The sequence below is a fragment of the Cyprinus carpio genome, chromosome B19 (assembly GCF_018340385.1).
Source record: "Cyprinus carpio isolate SPL01 chromosome B19, ASM1834038v1, whole genome shotgun sequence".
NCBI classification, from domain to species: Eukaryota; Metazoa; Chordata; class Actinopteri; order Cypriniformes; family Cyprinidae; genus Cyprinus; species Cyprinus carpio.
The window spans coordinates 11302647-11318422 of NC_056615.1; the positions used below are offsets into that span (position 1 = coordinate 11302647).

The 15776-nt window shown below is 35.7% G+C and overlaps 1 protein-coding gene across 4 annotated transcripts in view; it reads right to left on the reverse strand.

Annotated features, from left to right (window-relative positions):
- The window catches only part of LOC109070688 (catenin (cadherin-associated protein), alpha-like 1), a 55519-nt gene extending 47103 nt beyond the window's left edge, over positions 1-8416 (reverse strand). For 2 of the 4 annotated variants that reach the window (XM_042745614.1, XM_042745613.1), the window contains exon 1: positions 8082-8416. In XM_042745614.1, the coding sequence (XP_042601548.1) occupies positions 8082-8177 (96 nt within the window). In that variant the 5' untranslated portion in view covers positions 8178-8416. The remainder of the gene's footprint in view (positions 1-8081) is intronic. The other 2 variants (XM_042745616.1, XM_042745615.1) reach the window with 1 other exon arrangement.
- Between the last annotated feature and the right edge of the window lie 7360 nt (positions 8417-15776).

A 15776-nucleotide genomic window follows, 5' to 3' on the forward strand; every position in this document is an offset into this window, starting at 1 on the left:
TTAAAACTCAACAAATGTTAAAAGTTTTTTATAATAATTATTTTATTAAAGTGGGACACTTACAACTAAACAATTGGAGGGAAATAACTGCTTGAATTATTTAAAAAAGTTGTCATGAAAATAGTGTCAAAATGCAAATATAGCAACAACAGGAATATATATGAGGGAGAATGAAATATGACCTAGGCATTCCTTTCCTGTTTCCCCCTCAAGGTTTTCGATCCTGTTCAGGTGATGGATGTCACAGGTCAGGTGATGGGTGACTGAAAAAGAAAACGTCTCATAACATTTGGGCTCCTCCAGGCTGAAACCTTAGAAATATCCCAAACTGACCATGTGAAATTCTTGAGGTCATTAAAATCTCCATCCAAAGTGAGAGAGGCCACTTATGGGGACTCAGCTCTGCTCTGCTCACTCAGCTGCGAGAGAATAAACTGCACTGTTTTCTTATAAAATCATTATACAGCAGGTACCGCATCAATACCATTGCTTGTGTCGATTTGTTATTGTCTAGGGAGGTTGAGTACTTGCTCTAGTCTCGGGAGAAAACACAAACCACTGTACAGTACAGAAGAATAATGAGCCTTTTGTAATTACTGTTCAGGTAAGTGGGTATTTTGTCACGAGCCCCTTACATTCCATAAGCACAGCAACTTGAGCCAGCACTGTCCCTGTGCCAGTGAACATGGTGGAAGATACAAATGAATGCTCAACCTCACAAACAGAGAGATTCAGTGTTATTTAAAGACTGAAGAGTGATACATTGTTAGCACGGCAATTCAGCAGCCCAGCTAGAACAGAAAAACAACAGGAAACACTAAATGTAGCTGACCTGTTCTTCGAACTGACAGTTTCTTTGTCCGTGAGCCCTAAGATCAGTGGTGACAGAGAGACAGCGGGGGACCGAGGAAGTCCACCTCTTTACCAGAAATTTCCCTGAAACTTGCGTGAGCTTAGGGAAGAAGAATGCCATCAAACTTATGCGGTGATTAAGATATCTTCCTGCTCATTGACAGGTCCCGTAGCCAAGTTACGTAAATATAGCCTGGAGCACAGCCAAGCTGTCACTAATGCAGAAACTCAAACTGGGGGGTATGCTGCACCCCTAATCAGACAGGCAACTTCTGAGAGCCGCCTCAGAAAGTTTATGCCCACAGGCTATGAATTACCAAATGCTGTGAAAACCAGACGAAACTCAGAATGATCGTGAAAAGAACAGTCACAGAGTCAACAAAGAGTGATCAAACCTTTCTGACATAAGATCTGATGGGCTCTCAACTAAAGGTGTGGTGAGAATTCTTGGCAAGTCTCTTTAATATGGACAAAAAAAACCTGAAAAATTAAATAGTCATACAGGTTAAGAACAACATGAGAGTCAGTAAATGGTGTTAATTTTCATTTCTGGTTTAACTACCCCTTTATCTATGAACATGTTGTACTACATTTGATAACCAGAAAGGGTCCAAATACTTAAAAGTTGTCTCATTTAAAAAATGGTTCTAGTTCACAACCTTTTTGACTTGAAGGCTCCTCATTCAAAGGCTCCTCATATGACAAAACTTTTTATTAACAGAAACTTGGAGTGACAGTACATTAACCCCAATTATTTTGTGCTTCATCAAGTTTTAAGAAATATGCTCTTTAATAAAACAATAGTTGGGAAATTCGAAAAATACACATTTTGTTTAGTTTTTGGCATTTTAATTAGGTTTGATACCTTTTAATACAACATAATTTCAATAAGTCACCCTGTGGCCTCTTATAAGTTGCAGAGGGCCCCTGGTAGAGATCTACTGATTTACATTTTTTGTAAAATGTTTTGCATTTGCAAAGGTGTGTTTGGAGTTCTTTAAAGTAAATACCACTTGATTTTGATATTTCCTAATGCAGTGATGGGCATACATTTTTACAGTGAATATTTTTGGAGTGCACTGTACCTGGTAACTCAAGTAAAAAAAAAAAATGCACATTCACTTATATTTTCCATGGTTTGAATGGTATGTTAGATCATTTGCAGCTACAGAAGATTCTGGATAGGGGTTGTAGTTAACAATACCACTCTTATCAATTCTGGCTTCCTTTTTTACACCTCCACTGGTTAAACAAACACATGGAACACAAAGGACTACATGTAGCCAAGTAAACAAACAGAACATGCCATCACACATACATAAGTTTACGCATACTGAACATGAAGCTTGCTTTGTTCTGGCTCTGAAGGGTATTTGGCCCTGTAATCCTAAGCAGTTTACACTGAGCACACATTCATCCATCTTTCTTGTCACTTTACAGGAGGCACAGGCTTACCCTTTCTGTTCGTAGTTGATCTATTATCTTAACAGGGCTCCTTGTAATGTAATTTCCTCCAACAGAAGTTCTCTTGTGATTATGTAACTCACCATCTCAGTTTTGATGTTTTCCATGCAGGGCATATGTGATACGCTTTTTTAGTATAGCTTTGTAGCCCTGACAAAAATCCTTTACTAGCTTAGGTCATGAGAGGAACAGAGGCTTTGCAGATGGAATGTAACTTTGGCTCAATTGTGTACTTAACACGCAAAAAAATCTCTCACTTCCACCAACTTTCAGCACTTCACAAAAGTGCAGATGGCACAGAGCTTACAAAAGCACAAGGGCTCAAGTAAGTATTTTCAGACAATGACTGCTCAAATCTTTTCTGGAAAACAACCCTTAGTCCTGCAGAATAAGGACATGGCTAGCACAAATATGTAACAAGGTTTCTTGACACAGGAGATTAAAAGCATTCTAATCAGATCAAAGACTTTGTAATTTCATAAATCCTGTCCTGGCTTTGACTCAAAAATCCAAGACCATTGCACATACAGTAAAACTGAAAATATTATGATGATGAACTATGAACTATTATGATTGTTCTGTTTTTATTTGGCTCCACAGCAGTTATAATTAAAGTCAGTGTGTTCAAAAGGTTTCACGTGTGAGCCTAAACAGACAAGTAAAACATTTTTAAGGTAAAAACATTACATTATTGTTTAATAAATATCATTACATTTTTGGAGTGTCACACCACAATTTTACTACATTTTTCTGTCTTTTGTTCACCCCACACAACTTTGTTTTTCTAGACATGTTTTAAAGGGTTAAGGCCCTGGTATACTTCAAACGAAATCGAAGAACGAACTGATAAGATGTCATTTCGAACAAAAACATTTAGAGCAACATCTCCTGAATACACTGGAGTGTCAAATAGCGGAGCTGCACAAATATACGGACAGACTTTAAAGATGTAGAGACAGTATTTCATTCCTAGAAAGAAATTGCAACGAAGTTTGGTGTCGACGACCCGGAGTTATGCAAAAAGCAACGCAGAGAATCATCCAAGACAAGTTTTCAAAAGCCACGAAAGGAATGAAAGGAAAGAGTAAAGATATAAGGTAGCAAGTACCAAAAACATGTTTCAAATAAATGTTACACCATACTGCTGCTGTTGTTCTTTCAATAAGCGAATTTAAAGGGTATACAGTAAATGAAATGCCAAACCAATATACAATAATAAACCTTTGTTTTCATCAAAACAATTTATCCAGTTTAATAAAATAAATGAACACTAATAAAATAAAGTAACAAACTGATTCCAATATTTTTTTTCCCACATCATGCTAAAGTTTTCAGACAATAAGCCATTCACACTTCCCATAAAGGACTGATTATGGTTCTTTTGTATTGCAAACATGATACTTGACTCTGAACTGCTGCTAATCATTATTATTTTGTCTATAATATTCTGACCATTGGGGCCCGTCTCACACCTAGATTGCCTACACGTCTTCATTTCATCGTTGTTTTGTTTAGGGGATACACGCGAGCATCGTGACGCATGTTTATATTAATCTACACCCCGCCTCCAGCAGTGCGGGGGTGTTGGAAAGTTCGTTAACAGTATACCGTCGCTCAGCCTTTTCGAACTTCTTTTTGCCCCGAAACGAAGAACGAAAACGAACGTCGTTTGAAGTATATCGGGGCCTTTAGTTCACCCCAAAATGTAAATTCTGTCATTAATTACTCACCCTCATGTCGTTCCAAACCTGTAAGACCTTCGTTCATCTTTGGTACACAAATTAAGATCTTTTTGATGACAGAATGCTGTCAGATTTCCTTCCATTGACTGCCTTTGAAACTACCACTTTGACGCTTCAAAAACTTGGAAAAAACTAATCCATATGAATCGAGTGGTTTAGTTCAAATTTTCTGAAGAGAATCAATCGCTTGTTATGGTCGAACAGATTTAATTTAGGCTTTTACTCACATGTAAACATTGATCAGCGAAAATAAACAGAAGCTCAACCTAACCTGAATAACGCGCAAGAACAAACCTCTTCCAGAAGCTCAAACGTTGAGTAACCAATGAGGTTTAATTCACGTGCGTCACTCAGAACGTTTGAGCTTTCGGAAGAGGTTTGTTCTTGCGCGTTATTCAGGTTCGGTTGAGCTTCTGGTTATATTCACTGATCAATGTTTACATTCAAATAAAAGCCTAAATTAAATAGATCCGTGAAATGCATTTTAATGTTGTAAATATATATACATTCAGACTAAAAATGACCATCATTGACAATTATCAATAGCAATATAGAAACTGCAGCTAAATAAATCGAGAGGAACCTTTTGTCAGCAATTGTCAAGATCTCAAATAACAAATATGATGCCTGAGTAGGCCAAAAGGCAAAAGCGCAGACAGACTGATCTTGGCCTGAGAGGATAACAGCAGTAATTACACAGTTATGAAAGTAAGACTGATAACAGAAATGATAACCGGGGAGATCAAGCCTTTGTATGTGAGCCTGCATGAGGATGCTCAATATCACAATTGTAAAAATGAGTCATTAAATGAGCTTAGAAAACCCTTTCTCACCAACATGAAGCTTTCATTTCCTTCCCATTATCATGCTCAGCCCCCAAGAGAGAACACACAGGATCTGACCTCTGCCCTCAAACTCCTGTCCTTCACACAGTCTTATAGCCTGAGATGTTAATGCCACTTTCACATTCAATATCACGCAGCACAATTATTGTTAATTCTGTAGTTTTCGATTCAGCTCAAATCCTCATGAAACAAATCAAGCAACCACCTCATTTTTGGAAATAATTTCAAAGTGGACTACATCTGTGCTTACTACATTGCAACTAACCCAGACTTGTGCATACAGGGAATTTTGCAGTTGCAGGAAACACAACATCTTTTACATTTGTATCTGGTCACTAAGCATTAGATTGCTTGACAAAAACTGTAGTTGGGGGAAGGGTTCTGACCAAGGCCACTTTGACAATCTATTGTCCAGAATCTGTAAAGCACTGAAAGAAGTCCCATTACCCAAAGGTAATGAATGGGTAATTAGCATGTCTTCTAACACTGACCTTTCAGCCTCATTACCATTAGCCTTCCTAGTGAGCACCACTAACTAGCAAACTTTCAAAAGACATTTCAGGAATCATCTCCCATCACAGCACTAAACCAACTAGCAATTCCATTAGAATGGCACATCCATTCTCTTAGGTCTCCCCTAAGGTTGTAGGGTAAAGGGCAAAATAAAAAGAAATTTTAATAATGTCAGATCTAAAGGCTTGCAAGCGCATTGGAAGGGTTTTGAAAGTATAACAGTTATGCATGTGAAAATCACATGGAAACAGATTTCTCACAGACGCTTCTGAACCAAAACACTGTTTTTCAGAACAGCACACATATGGTATGTGAAGTTATGGTGTGTGAGCTGTGAATAACTAAAGATTGCAAGTTACAAGACTATAGCAGCAACTATAGTGCTTTAAGAGAACTGGCATGTTTGACTGCTTCTATCAATCCAACATTTTCAAAAGTCGACTCTGTTTTCTCTTTCTTCAGTATCACTCCAATGCTCTCTCATTAGAAAATGTCCCAGTCCCATAGACTGCCAAATAAATAACAGTGTCAAGGTCCAGGAAAGTATGAAAAGCATCATCAGAATAGTCCATCTGCCATCAGTGATTCAACCGTAACATTATGAAGCTACGAGAATACTTTTTGTACACAAAGAAAACAAAAATAACGACTTTATTCAACAATTCCTCTCCTCTGTGTCTCTCCAAATCTTTCAAAATTGCTGATAAACTACTACAGAATAATGCATAGGCCTAATTGGAGAAATTAGCTAGCTAGCCATGGCTGTTCCCAAAACTGTAGAAACTCTGTCGCATATCTGTTGTTTCAAACATGACACGTAACTGCCATTAATGACGTCACGCAGTTAGTGTAGCAATAACTTCAGCTCATTAATTAGTTCCAAATAAAATTCATGTTATTGCTCCAAATAGCAACGCTGGATCTAAGGACTACTATTATTCTCTTTTCTTTAGCCTTTTTTTATTTACACGTTTCAATTTCATGACATACAATTAACTTCTAACCACAGGTCGAAGGCTGTAGGTGGTTTCGGGAAACACAGAATTGCCTACGATGGCCAACTCACAGCCATGCAGCACTCGTCAGAACTCTTGCCTGTGAATGAAATCGTCTTATTTCACCTGCAGGTAGAAAATCAATTAAAAGTAAATAAGGTACAAAATTCCAGCCAAGGGAAACAATAATCAGCCTAAACTAATGAGAAAATTATTATTTTATGAGGCGGCAGTATGAAATGGAAATAGTAAAATGTGATTCATACATACACATGATCTTTAGACAGAAAAAAAAAATCATGAAGGACCACCCCTAACACTAATCATCAGTCTAAGCAGATTCTAAGAAAATGTACGAATGAAATTGTGCGAATTCTTATAAATTAGCTACTAATTTGTCAAAATGCAAACAAGTAAAACTCCCATGAAATTGTGTTAGAAACAACACCATAATCATGTTGTCAAATCACACTATTAAGACTATTAGTGATTTACAACATTTAGAAGTTATAAGAGAAATTACTGATTTCAGTACAAATATATTTTATTGTAATAAATTACTGTTGAATTTAATCAAATCCTTACAGTTTTTGACAGTAAACTAATAGAGAACCACACTTTCTCAAATAACCTAAAAAAGTTTTATTTCTTATTCATTCAGCCTTCCTGATAATGTTCGGGGTTCTGACACACTTCCTTTGTTTAAATCTAGATTAAAAACACACCTTTTTGGCCAAGCATTCAAATAATGCATCTTATAATTTTGGACTGCAGTTATATCTGATCAAATGGGCATTATTATTCTTTAACTTGGGTTAAACTAATTAATTTTACTTGGCTGGAACAGCAGCTACGCTAATTATGTCTCTATTTGTTTCTCTGTTTTAACTAGAATTTACACAAGCTCCAGTCTGGATCCAGAACACCTGAGAAGAGATGATGCCAACCCCTCAGAGGACCTCAGATGATGCTAACCCAGAGACAACATACAGAACTACCACATTTTGCCTCTAAGTTTGATTGCATAATTGCTGTTAATAGTGTTAATCGTCTGTTTGTTTACGTCTTTTATTGATTTTTCTGAACATTTCTGCCGTATACACATAAACTGACAGTCACCACTGATAAGCTACTACTAAATATTGTAGAAACTTAAATATTGTTGCTTTGCAATGATTTATATCGTAAAAAGCGCTATACAAATAAACTTGAATTCATTCAGACCCTGTAGAATACAAACAACACACTTCCCTGACATTAAATTACCATGGCGATAGCAGTTTCATGCAAAATACAACTTATATTAAAAAGATTGCTAATTAAACTGGAGCAACCCGATAAGTGCCACCACTGCCACCTAATTCAAAGAAATGAACCAAAATGACAGACATACACCGACGCTTCTTATATGTTTAAACTTCAAAAGAGTCTTCATAATAATAATTTATTAATCTGCTTTATTAAATGTAGCAGCTACGGCGTTTTGGCGGAAACTTTGGTTACCCTGTGAAATGTTGCAGTTGAGGGTTCAGACAGTGTTGTAGTTAACCTTTACTCGTGATACGGAAAAGTTGTTTGTATTTTTAAGCCCGCATTCGTCTATTTAGCGGTCGCTGTGGGTTTTAAAGGATTAATGACCCCGCCGAGAAGTTTCTCTGGTCCGGACTCACCTGAGACACGAGCGGGATGAGTGTTTGCTCCACCGAGCGAGTTTGGATCTCCAGCCCGCAATCAAAGTTCCCACCGCCGCACGGAGACGAAGCCATTCCCGCAGATCCGACCCCCGCGAGCGCTCACCTCAACACTGAGTTTACTAGCAGTCTCTCAATGCTGCAAGCGCGTGTTTGGTTTAGTTTAAAAGATCCCTCCCGTCTGTTCTCCACTATATTCCCCGCGCACTCGCTTCTGAGTGAAGGACTGTTCATGTACACGCACTGTACCAAACTACAAGCACAGGACTGACTGCTGCAGCCACTGGCGAGTCAGTATCAGGGAGAGAGAGACACACACAGAGAGAGAGAGAGAGAGAGAGAGAGAGAGAGAGCGTGATCAGAGGCAGGCACAATATGTATTTACCTACAGCAATATAAGGGACAGAGTGTCTCGGTCTCACTGAACTTTTCCTTTTGACGTCCTGTTTATTACTGTTTTTGCCATTTTCACTTTTACCTTAATATTTTGTCTTTCTTTTTCAATTATTCATGTTATTATGTACTCAAAAGTGGACAATTAATAATAATATTAAATCATTAGTAATATTAAAACGACAACATTGTGCTATAATAATATAAAAATTATTACATTTGACAAAACTTAAATGTATCATTTTGTTTTACTTGCTAAAAATAAATGTATTAACCACAAAAAAATGATGAACATATTGTAATCTTTTGACATCCCTAGTTGTGCTACTTTTATTGTAGTACTTTTACATGTATTATTATTTACTACATATTATTATATTATATTATATTATATTACAATAAATCACATCAAAAAAAAAAATATTATATAAATAATATATGTATGTGTACAGATATTAAAATTAGGGCTGTCAAATGATTAATCACGATTAATCACATCCAAAATAAAAGTTTTGTTTACATAATATATGTATGTGTACAGGGTATATTTATTTTGTATATATAAATACACACACATAAATTATATATTTAGAAAATATTTACATGTATATACATTTATATATTTATATTCTTATATTTTATATATTATATATAAATATATTTAATATATAAAACATAACATATTCTTCTTAAATATATACATGCATGTGTGTGTATTTATATATACATAATAAATATACACAGTGTAATTTAAAAAATAGATGAAAAGCATAAAACATGAAAATATATAATCAATAATAACCAAACATTACACAGCCCTAATTAAAATATAATATAAAAATTGTGATTGTAAATGTAATTTAAAAAAATATTTTTAAATACCTGGAATTTGCTATAAAAACAAGACCGCAAAAATGCGATGTAACACGATGTACATGCTGCAAATGTTATGATTTGAATTATTAATCCCATAACTAAGGTGCATAATCTCTGCTGCTGTGCATTTCAGTGGTGCTGCTGAAGCAACAATAGTCCATTTATTAAATGCTAATTGAAGTTACTAATCTCATCACAAATGCAGACCGTGCCCCAAATGTCTCAGCCTGAGATTTTCTCAGTCTCTTTAGAATGAAATGAGGCGATTCAGCGTTGCTCAACGGTTTGCAATGAGCTGTAAACCTCTTCTGCCAGCTTCTAAAATGTTATGCTAGGGATGGACATCTTGACTGAAGCGGGACGGTCTGTCCACAAAAGCCGTATATAATATATCACTAATGGTGTTCAGATTGTTAGAAAGTGATTCCTCCTGAGATTTCATCAGTAGAGTTAGCACTGACCTAATTCTCAGGAGATTAACGGCAAAGTTACTTCAGATATATGAAAGGTTATTTAAAGGGATCGTTCCCCCTTAAGAATCTCTATGACATTCTGTCTCCTGTGTAACACAAAAGAAGATATTTTGAAGAATGTTTAGACCTTTTGAGCCCCATCTTTAAATAATGTATGCATCTAACCTTAAATGTTCCTGAAATGTGTGAACTGAGCTGCTAGTGTAATGTTCTCGAAGAAGTAACCAGCTTTGTTTTAAGTGTACGGCAGTAATTTAAGCTTCCAGGGATGTGTGTTTCCTCTGAGTCATGAGTATCAGGTGACATGAGAACACTTCCTCAAACCAGAGCAGCTGGAACAGTGGCCAAATAAACCCCACTACTGAACCACACAGGGACTGTGGGCCTCAAATGTGGTTTGTTGTTATCCAGTAAAAGTACAGAGGTCTACCACTTTGCACACTGTAGGCCAGAAAGCTGACAACAATGTCAAATGTTTCCTCCAGTGGTACTTACAGTGTATGACTTTATTTATTATGCAGAACATTTTGAAGGATGCTGGTAACCAAAGAGTTTCAATTCCCATTCTATTGTGTGGACAAAAATTACCCCAAGTCAAAATTGCTCAGTTACCAAGATTCTTCACAATATATTAATTTTTCAAACAATTTTGGAACAACATGAGGGTGAGTAAATGATGACAGCATTTTCATTTTTGGGTGGACTATGCCTTTAAAGTCAAATGTAGGCAGCCAAAATGTGATCTAATTATGCTTTCTTAAGGACTTTGCATATTACTGCAATACTGATGTTGCACTATGTGCACTATGCACTATATTGCACTAGGAAAGTTGCACTATGAATTTCTTGTGTAAAAAACCTATTATTCAGCAAGTAAATAAATCACTGAAAAACTAGTATAGAAACAGTATAGAAAACTGTTCTTTCCTTCCCCCTATTCAATATGCTAAGCCTGCAATAATGCTTTAAATGATTGTGCAGTGGGTTGCATCTTTATGAAAAGGGTCTACAATATAGTCCTTGCATGTTTATGTCATCCATGTCCATTGATATGGGGAGACAACTGTATCTAAAATGTGCCTTTAATGTCTTAAAAGTTGAAGGGTATTAATTTTTCCAATGTTAAAATATTTTCTCCTATCACATTTTAATATTTAGAGACTGGCTCTGTGGCACAAGACTATTTTGATCAGCCAACACCAGATTAAGGAAGTTTTCGGGAAAACTCTGAAAGCAGTCACTTTTTTGCTATTTTGTTTGGCGATGTTAGTAGCACAGAAATTGAAAAAAAAAAAAAAAAAAGTAGGGTGAGACTTAGTTCTGATTGGTTGTTGATTGAATGGAGGCAGATCTGAATGCAAGTTTGCAGTCAATTGCAAAAAAAGAGGTGGGGTTTAAGTGGACTAATTTATCCGCATAACCAGAGAGAAGTCTGTTGTATCACCACAGATCGGGTTTGATTAAAACTTAAAAAAAAAAAAAACATATGGATCAATACCAAGTATTTTTAAAACAGACATGGTGAATATACATTTCATGCAGACTTTAAAATCTCTCCCCTCATCAGAGACCAGACATTTGCTCATAGCTGCAGGCAGCTACTGTATGGAGCTTGCATCCTCAGTAGAACAGACTGCTTTTTTCTGCACTTCCTTCACTCTTCTTAGAAATGCTGACAGCATTTTCTCCCATCTGAGTTCCCTGTGTTGCTCAGCGGCACAAGACGAGGCAATGTACAGAATGTAGACATCATAAATGAAGGGACTTAGGACAGAGAAAGGAAAGTGCAAAGTGAGCACATTCATCACCCTGGAAACATGGATCTGCATTCTAGCAGAGCGTCAGATCCAAAGTGAATCTCTAAGCCCTTCTTAGTCAAACTGATTACAATACCCGTCATTTGTGGGTCATTGCTAGCAGACAATCCGATATTCACAAACTTAAGTGAATGGAAATTACTTACTGCACTAGAGAAAATCCAACCCGGTGGGTGTTTTGATTAATGTTGGTTAATACAAATGTCTTAAGTCCTTTTCAGTCTGGAGGATGAGTGAATCGCCTCCTCAGCAGTGTCAGCATAAAGCCCTCTGAAGTTTATTTAACCCTCAGGCAACAGAAAAAAGCTTGCTACCAGTAAGCTCTTGTTTTGTTAAACATTTCTAATGAGTAATAATCATCAATGAAAACCCACACTTACAGACTTAAGCCCACATTAGTACTATCTGCGTTTACACTGCAAATTTATTTAGCATCTTAGCATCTAAAAATGACAAAACCTCCCTATGATAGTTTAAAAATGATTCATAAATGATTAGTTGATAAAACAATGTTGTTTTCTCTTAATTCAAAACACTCCTTCTATTAGGAGTGATATAGATTCATATAAAAACAACAGAAGTCTATGGTATGTCCTCATTTAGATGTTGAGGTTACATTTACCATCATTCAGAGAATTTCCATGAGCAAAATCCAGTAATTTCAATAGAAATATATACGACTGAGAATTTCATGTGAGGGCGAAAAGGTTCAGAATGCAGATTTGGCAATGGTTCAAGTTCGTAACACAGGTTAATTTGTCATATTGACCAAAAGAAAGGTGCTTGGTTTGAAAGTGACTTGTAAGCTGTGCTTCACATACTGTTACACTATTGACAATAGACTTTTTTGCCCACACATTTTGCGAAAGATTTGACCGATCAGGTTTTGCCTACATTGTACCAAATGTCCCCACAGGGATAGTAGCATCAAAAATCACCTACATTGTGCAAATGAATGGCTTAATAAACATACCAAATAATTTATGGAAATCATCCTTTAGGGGTAGCTACCTCTAGAGTAGACAAATCATTAGCTCAATATACAAAAACAATAGAAGTCTGTGGAAAGTCCCCATCATCACAGTAAAGCAAATGTATGTTTGGGTATGTGTGTGTGGTTCTGGTAAACCCTACGTTAGGGGGACAAAATTTCCCAACAAAGATGGCAATATCCAAAATCCTTGTCCTTGTAGGAAATTTTTTTGTCCCCCTTGAGGAAACAAGCTTATAAATCATACAGAATGAAGTTTTTTGAGAATGTACAAATGCCGAAAATTCCTGTGAGGGGTAGGTTTAGGTGTAGGGTGATAGAAAATACAGTTTGTACAATATAAAAAACATTAAGCCTATGGAATGTTCCCATAAAGCGTGGAAACCCAATGTGTGTGTGTGTGTGTGTGTGTGCACGAATGCAGGTGTGAGTGTGTATTTCCATGTATGTATGGAGTTTGACCTCACATACTTGCTCACCCATCTATGTGGGCCATAAAGATAATTACAATACTGTCTCTAAAGCAGGAGAAATCATTTGGTTTAGCTACAAATGAGGAAAATGGAAGACAGGTAACTGATATACTTATGACAGGTTTATAATGTTAAGTCCAGAATATTGTGAAACACAAAAGAACATTTATATTCTATTCCATATTCCATTGTAAAATGCTTCACACCAGGTTGTGCAAGCTTGTATTTCAACCATGTCTGGAAGAAATATGATGAACTAAAGATAACCTTTTGACCCCCAGAGGTTGAATTTATTTTAGTCTTTTGCACTTTGAATCATAACCAACAAGAACACACACTAAATACATACATATTAAAATGTATTACGTTTATTCATATTAATACTACTAATGAAAATTTAAATAATTAATTAAATCTAAATATTGTTCATATTATATCATTATTAAATTTATTTATTTATTTATTTATTTTCTTAGATCTTAGATCTAGGCCTCTATCCTTTTAGCATTAAAAGATCTTTGAAAGTTCTTTATCTGTTGCCAATTTCCCTCTTCGGTTTTAATCATTTATAAATCTCTACGTTCTCACAGGGATTATACGATTGTTCTTCATAATCCTTATAGAATGAAACAAATTCTCTGCGAGTCCAAGAATCCAAGAATCCAAGAAATGCTTGTGACACAAAGCAGAGAGTGGTTTACACTTATTTTGTTTGATAATAAAGTCAGAGCACTAACAATTCAGGACTCCAGATCAGTTGTCGCCTGGCCTGGTCATTAATCTCAAAGTCTCAAATGTCTCAAAGGTTCAGAAGCAACCATAGATTATTGTTCATGATTTTGTCAAACAGTCAGCGGGAAACTATTTCTGACAAAACTGTCACACAGCCTTTGCAATCAATGCCTGGCAGCCCTTTTTGGATCAGCCCGTGTCAGACAGAAGAGCTCAGTTCAGACAGTAAGTGATACGCGTGGTGATACTGCTTTACATCTGATCAGTAAATGAAAGTGCAATCAAACTAAATATTTTACACATCTAAGGCAGTTTATAGGGTTCTGCATAAACAGAGTAATTTATTATAGCACCTTGTAAGATGTAAAGTAATATTACTTTGTAAAACAGGATGTGACAGGTTTATTGCTCAACTGTAGGATCTTCATAACCAGTGATAGCTCAGTGATAATCTTCTTTTCCTTTCAAGTATATAAATCACTTCAAAACAAAAGAGAATCACAAAACACAAAAATAATCCACTAGCATGAAATGAAGGTTTCAAATCACAACAGGCTTTGCAACATGAAGCTTTAGTGTCTTGTGTGCTTTGTATTACGGTATTTGCTTTATTGTTTATGGAGTCATTTCTATACTTCGGGGTTTGTTGGTAATATGACAGAATGTTAAACCAGGTTATGAAAACACATGCATCACATCAAATGCCGCCAGGCTATGTAACTTTCTCATGTTGTTATTCCTTCAGTGCACTTGATGTTAATGACTATCTAATAATTGCTGAATGTATTGTACTTGTGTACAATCACAGAATCACTGGTCACTGCTTAGTTAATTATATATCTAGCTCCATCTACTGGTGAGGGAGTGCTATGACTGTAAATGTCTCTGCACCTGTCATCATTGTACTTTAAGGAATGTTTCACCAAAAAATTAACATTTTGCTAAAAATGTACTCACCCTCAGGACATCCAAAAATGTAGATGAGTGCATCGGAACAAGATTTGCAGAAATGTTACGTTACTGGCTCACCAATGGATCCTCTGCAGTGAATGGGTGCCATCAGATTGAGAGTCCAAACAGCTGATAAAAACATCACAAAAATCCACAAGTAATTCACATGACTCCTGTGTGCTGCGTGTTAAACAAATCTATCTCTTTAAGACATTTTTACTTCAAACTGTTGCTTCCAGTTAAAAAGCTAAAATGCTTAACCCCTGTTCCATTCGATGTTGGTTCTTTTAATAAGAGCAGAAATCATATATATACAAATAATTTATAGAATATGGAGTTACTGTACATTTGGTGACTAAGTAAGTACTTTTATAAATGTACATTTTACACTTAGTCATTTAGCAGATGCTTTTATCAAAAGAGACTTACAAAGTAATTAATAAATTAATTTTATCTAAATAAATATATTAAAGAAAAAATGTATTTATACCCTTACCAAAAAGTAGTATACTTCAAGTTTATTTTATTAAGTATACTTAAGTAAAGTTCAAGTATATTTAGACTTTTTGTAAGTATGTCAAGTATACTTAAATGTCATTTTAAGTATATTTCTGAGAAGTAAATAAAGCCCATTTCTGAGAAGTACATAAAAAGTAAACTAAAAGCATACTTTCCTATTTTTTAGGATAAAAGAAGTATACTAATAGCACACTTGAATAAACTTCTTTTTCGTAAGGGTAAATAACTTAATAAATTTATCTAAATAAATAAATAATCTAAATAAAAGTTAATAAATTAGTTTAGATAAACGATATCTATAATGTGCTATATTGCGAAATTGTCTAGTATAGTGCCACATGGTGTCACTGCTTTCCTGTTTTGAGTCACGTTTAGAAATCAAGGTTGAGGTGATGTCGGTGTTTTGTGAGTGTTTCTGTACGTACAGATACCTACACACAAAAAAAGTG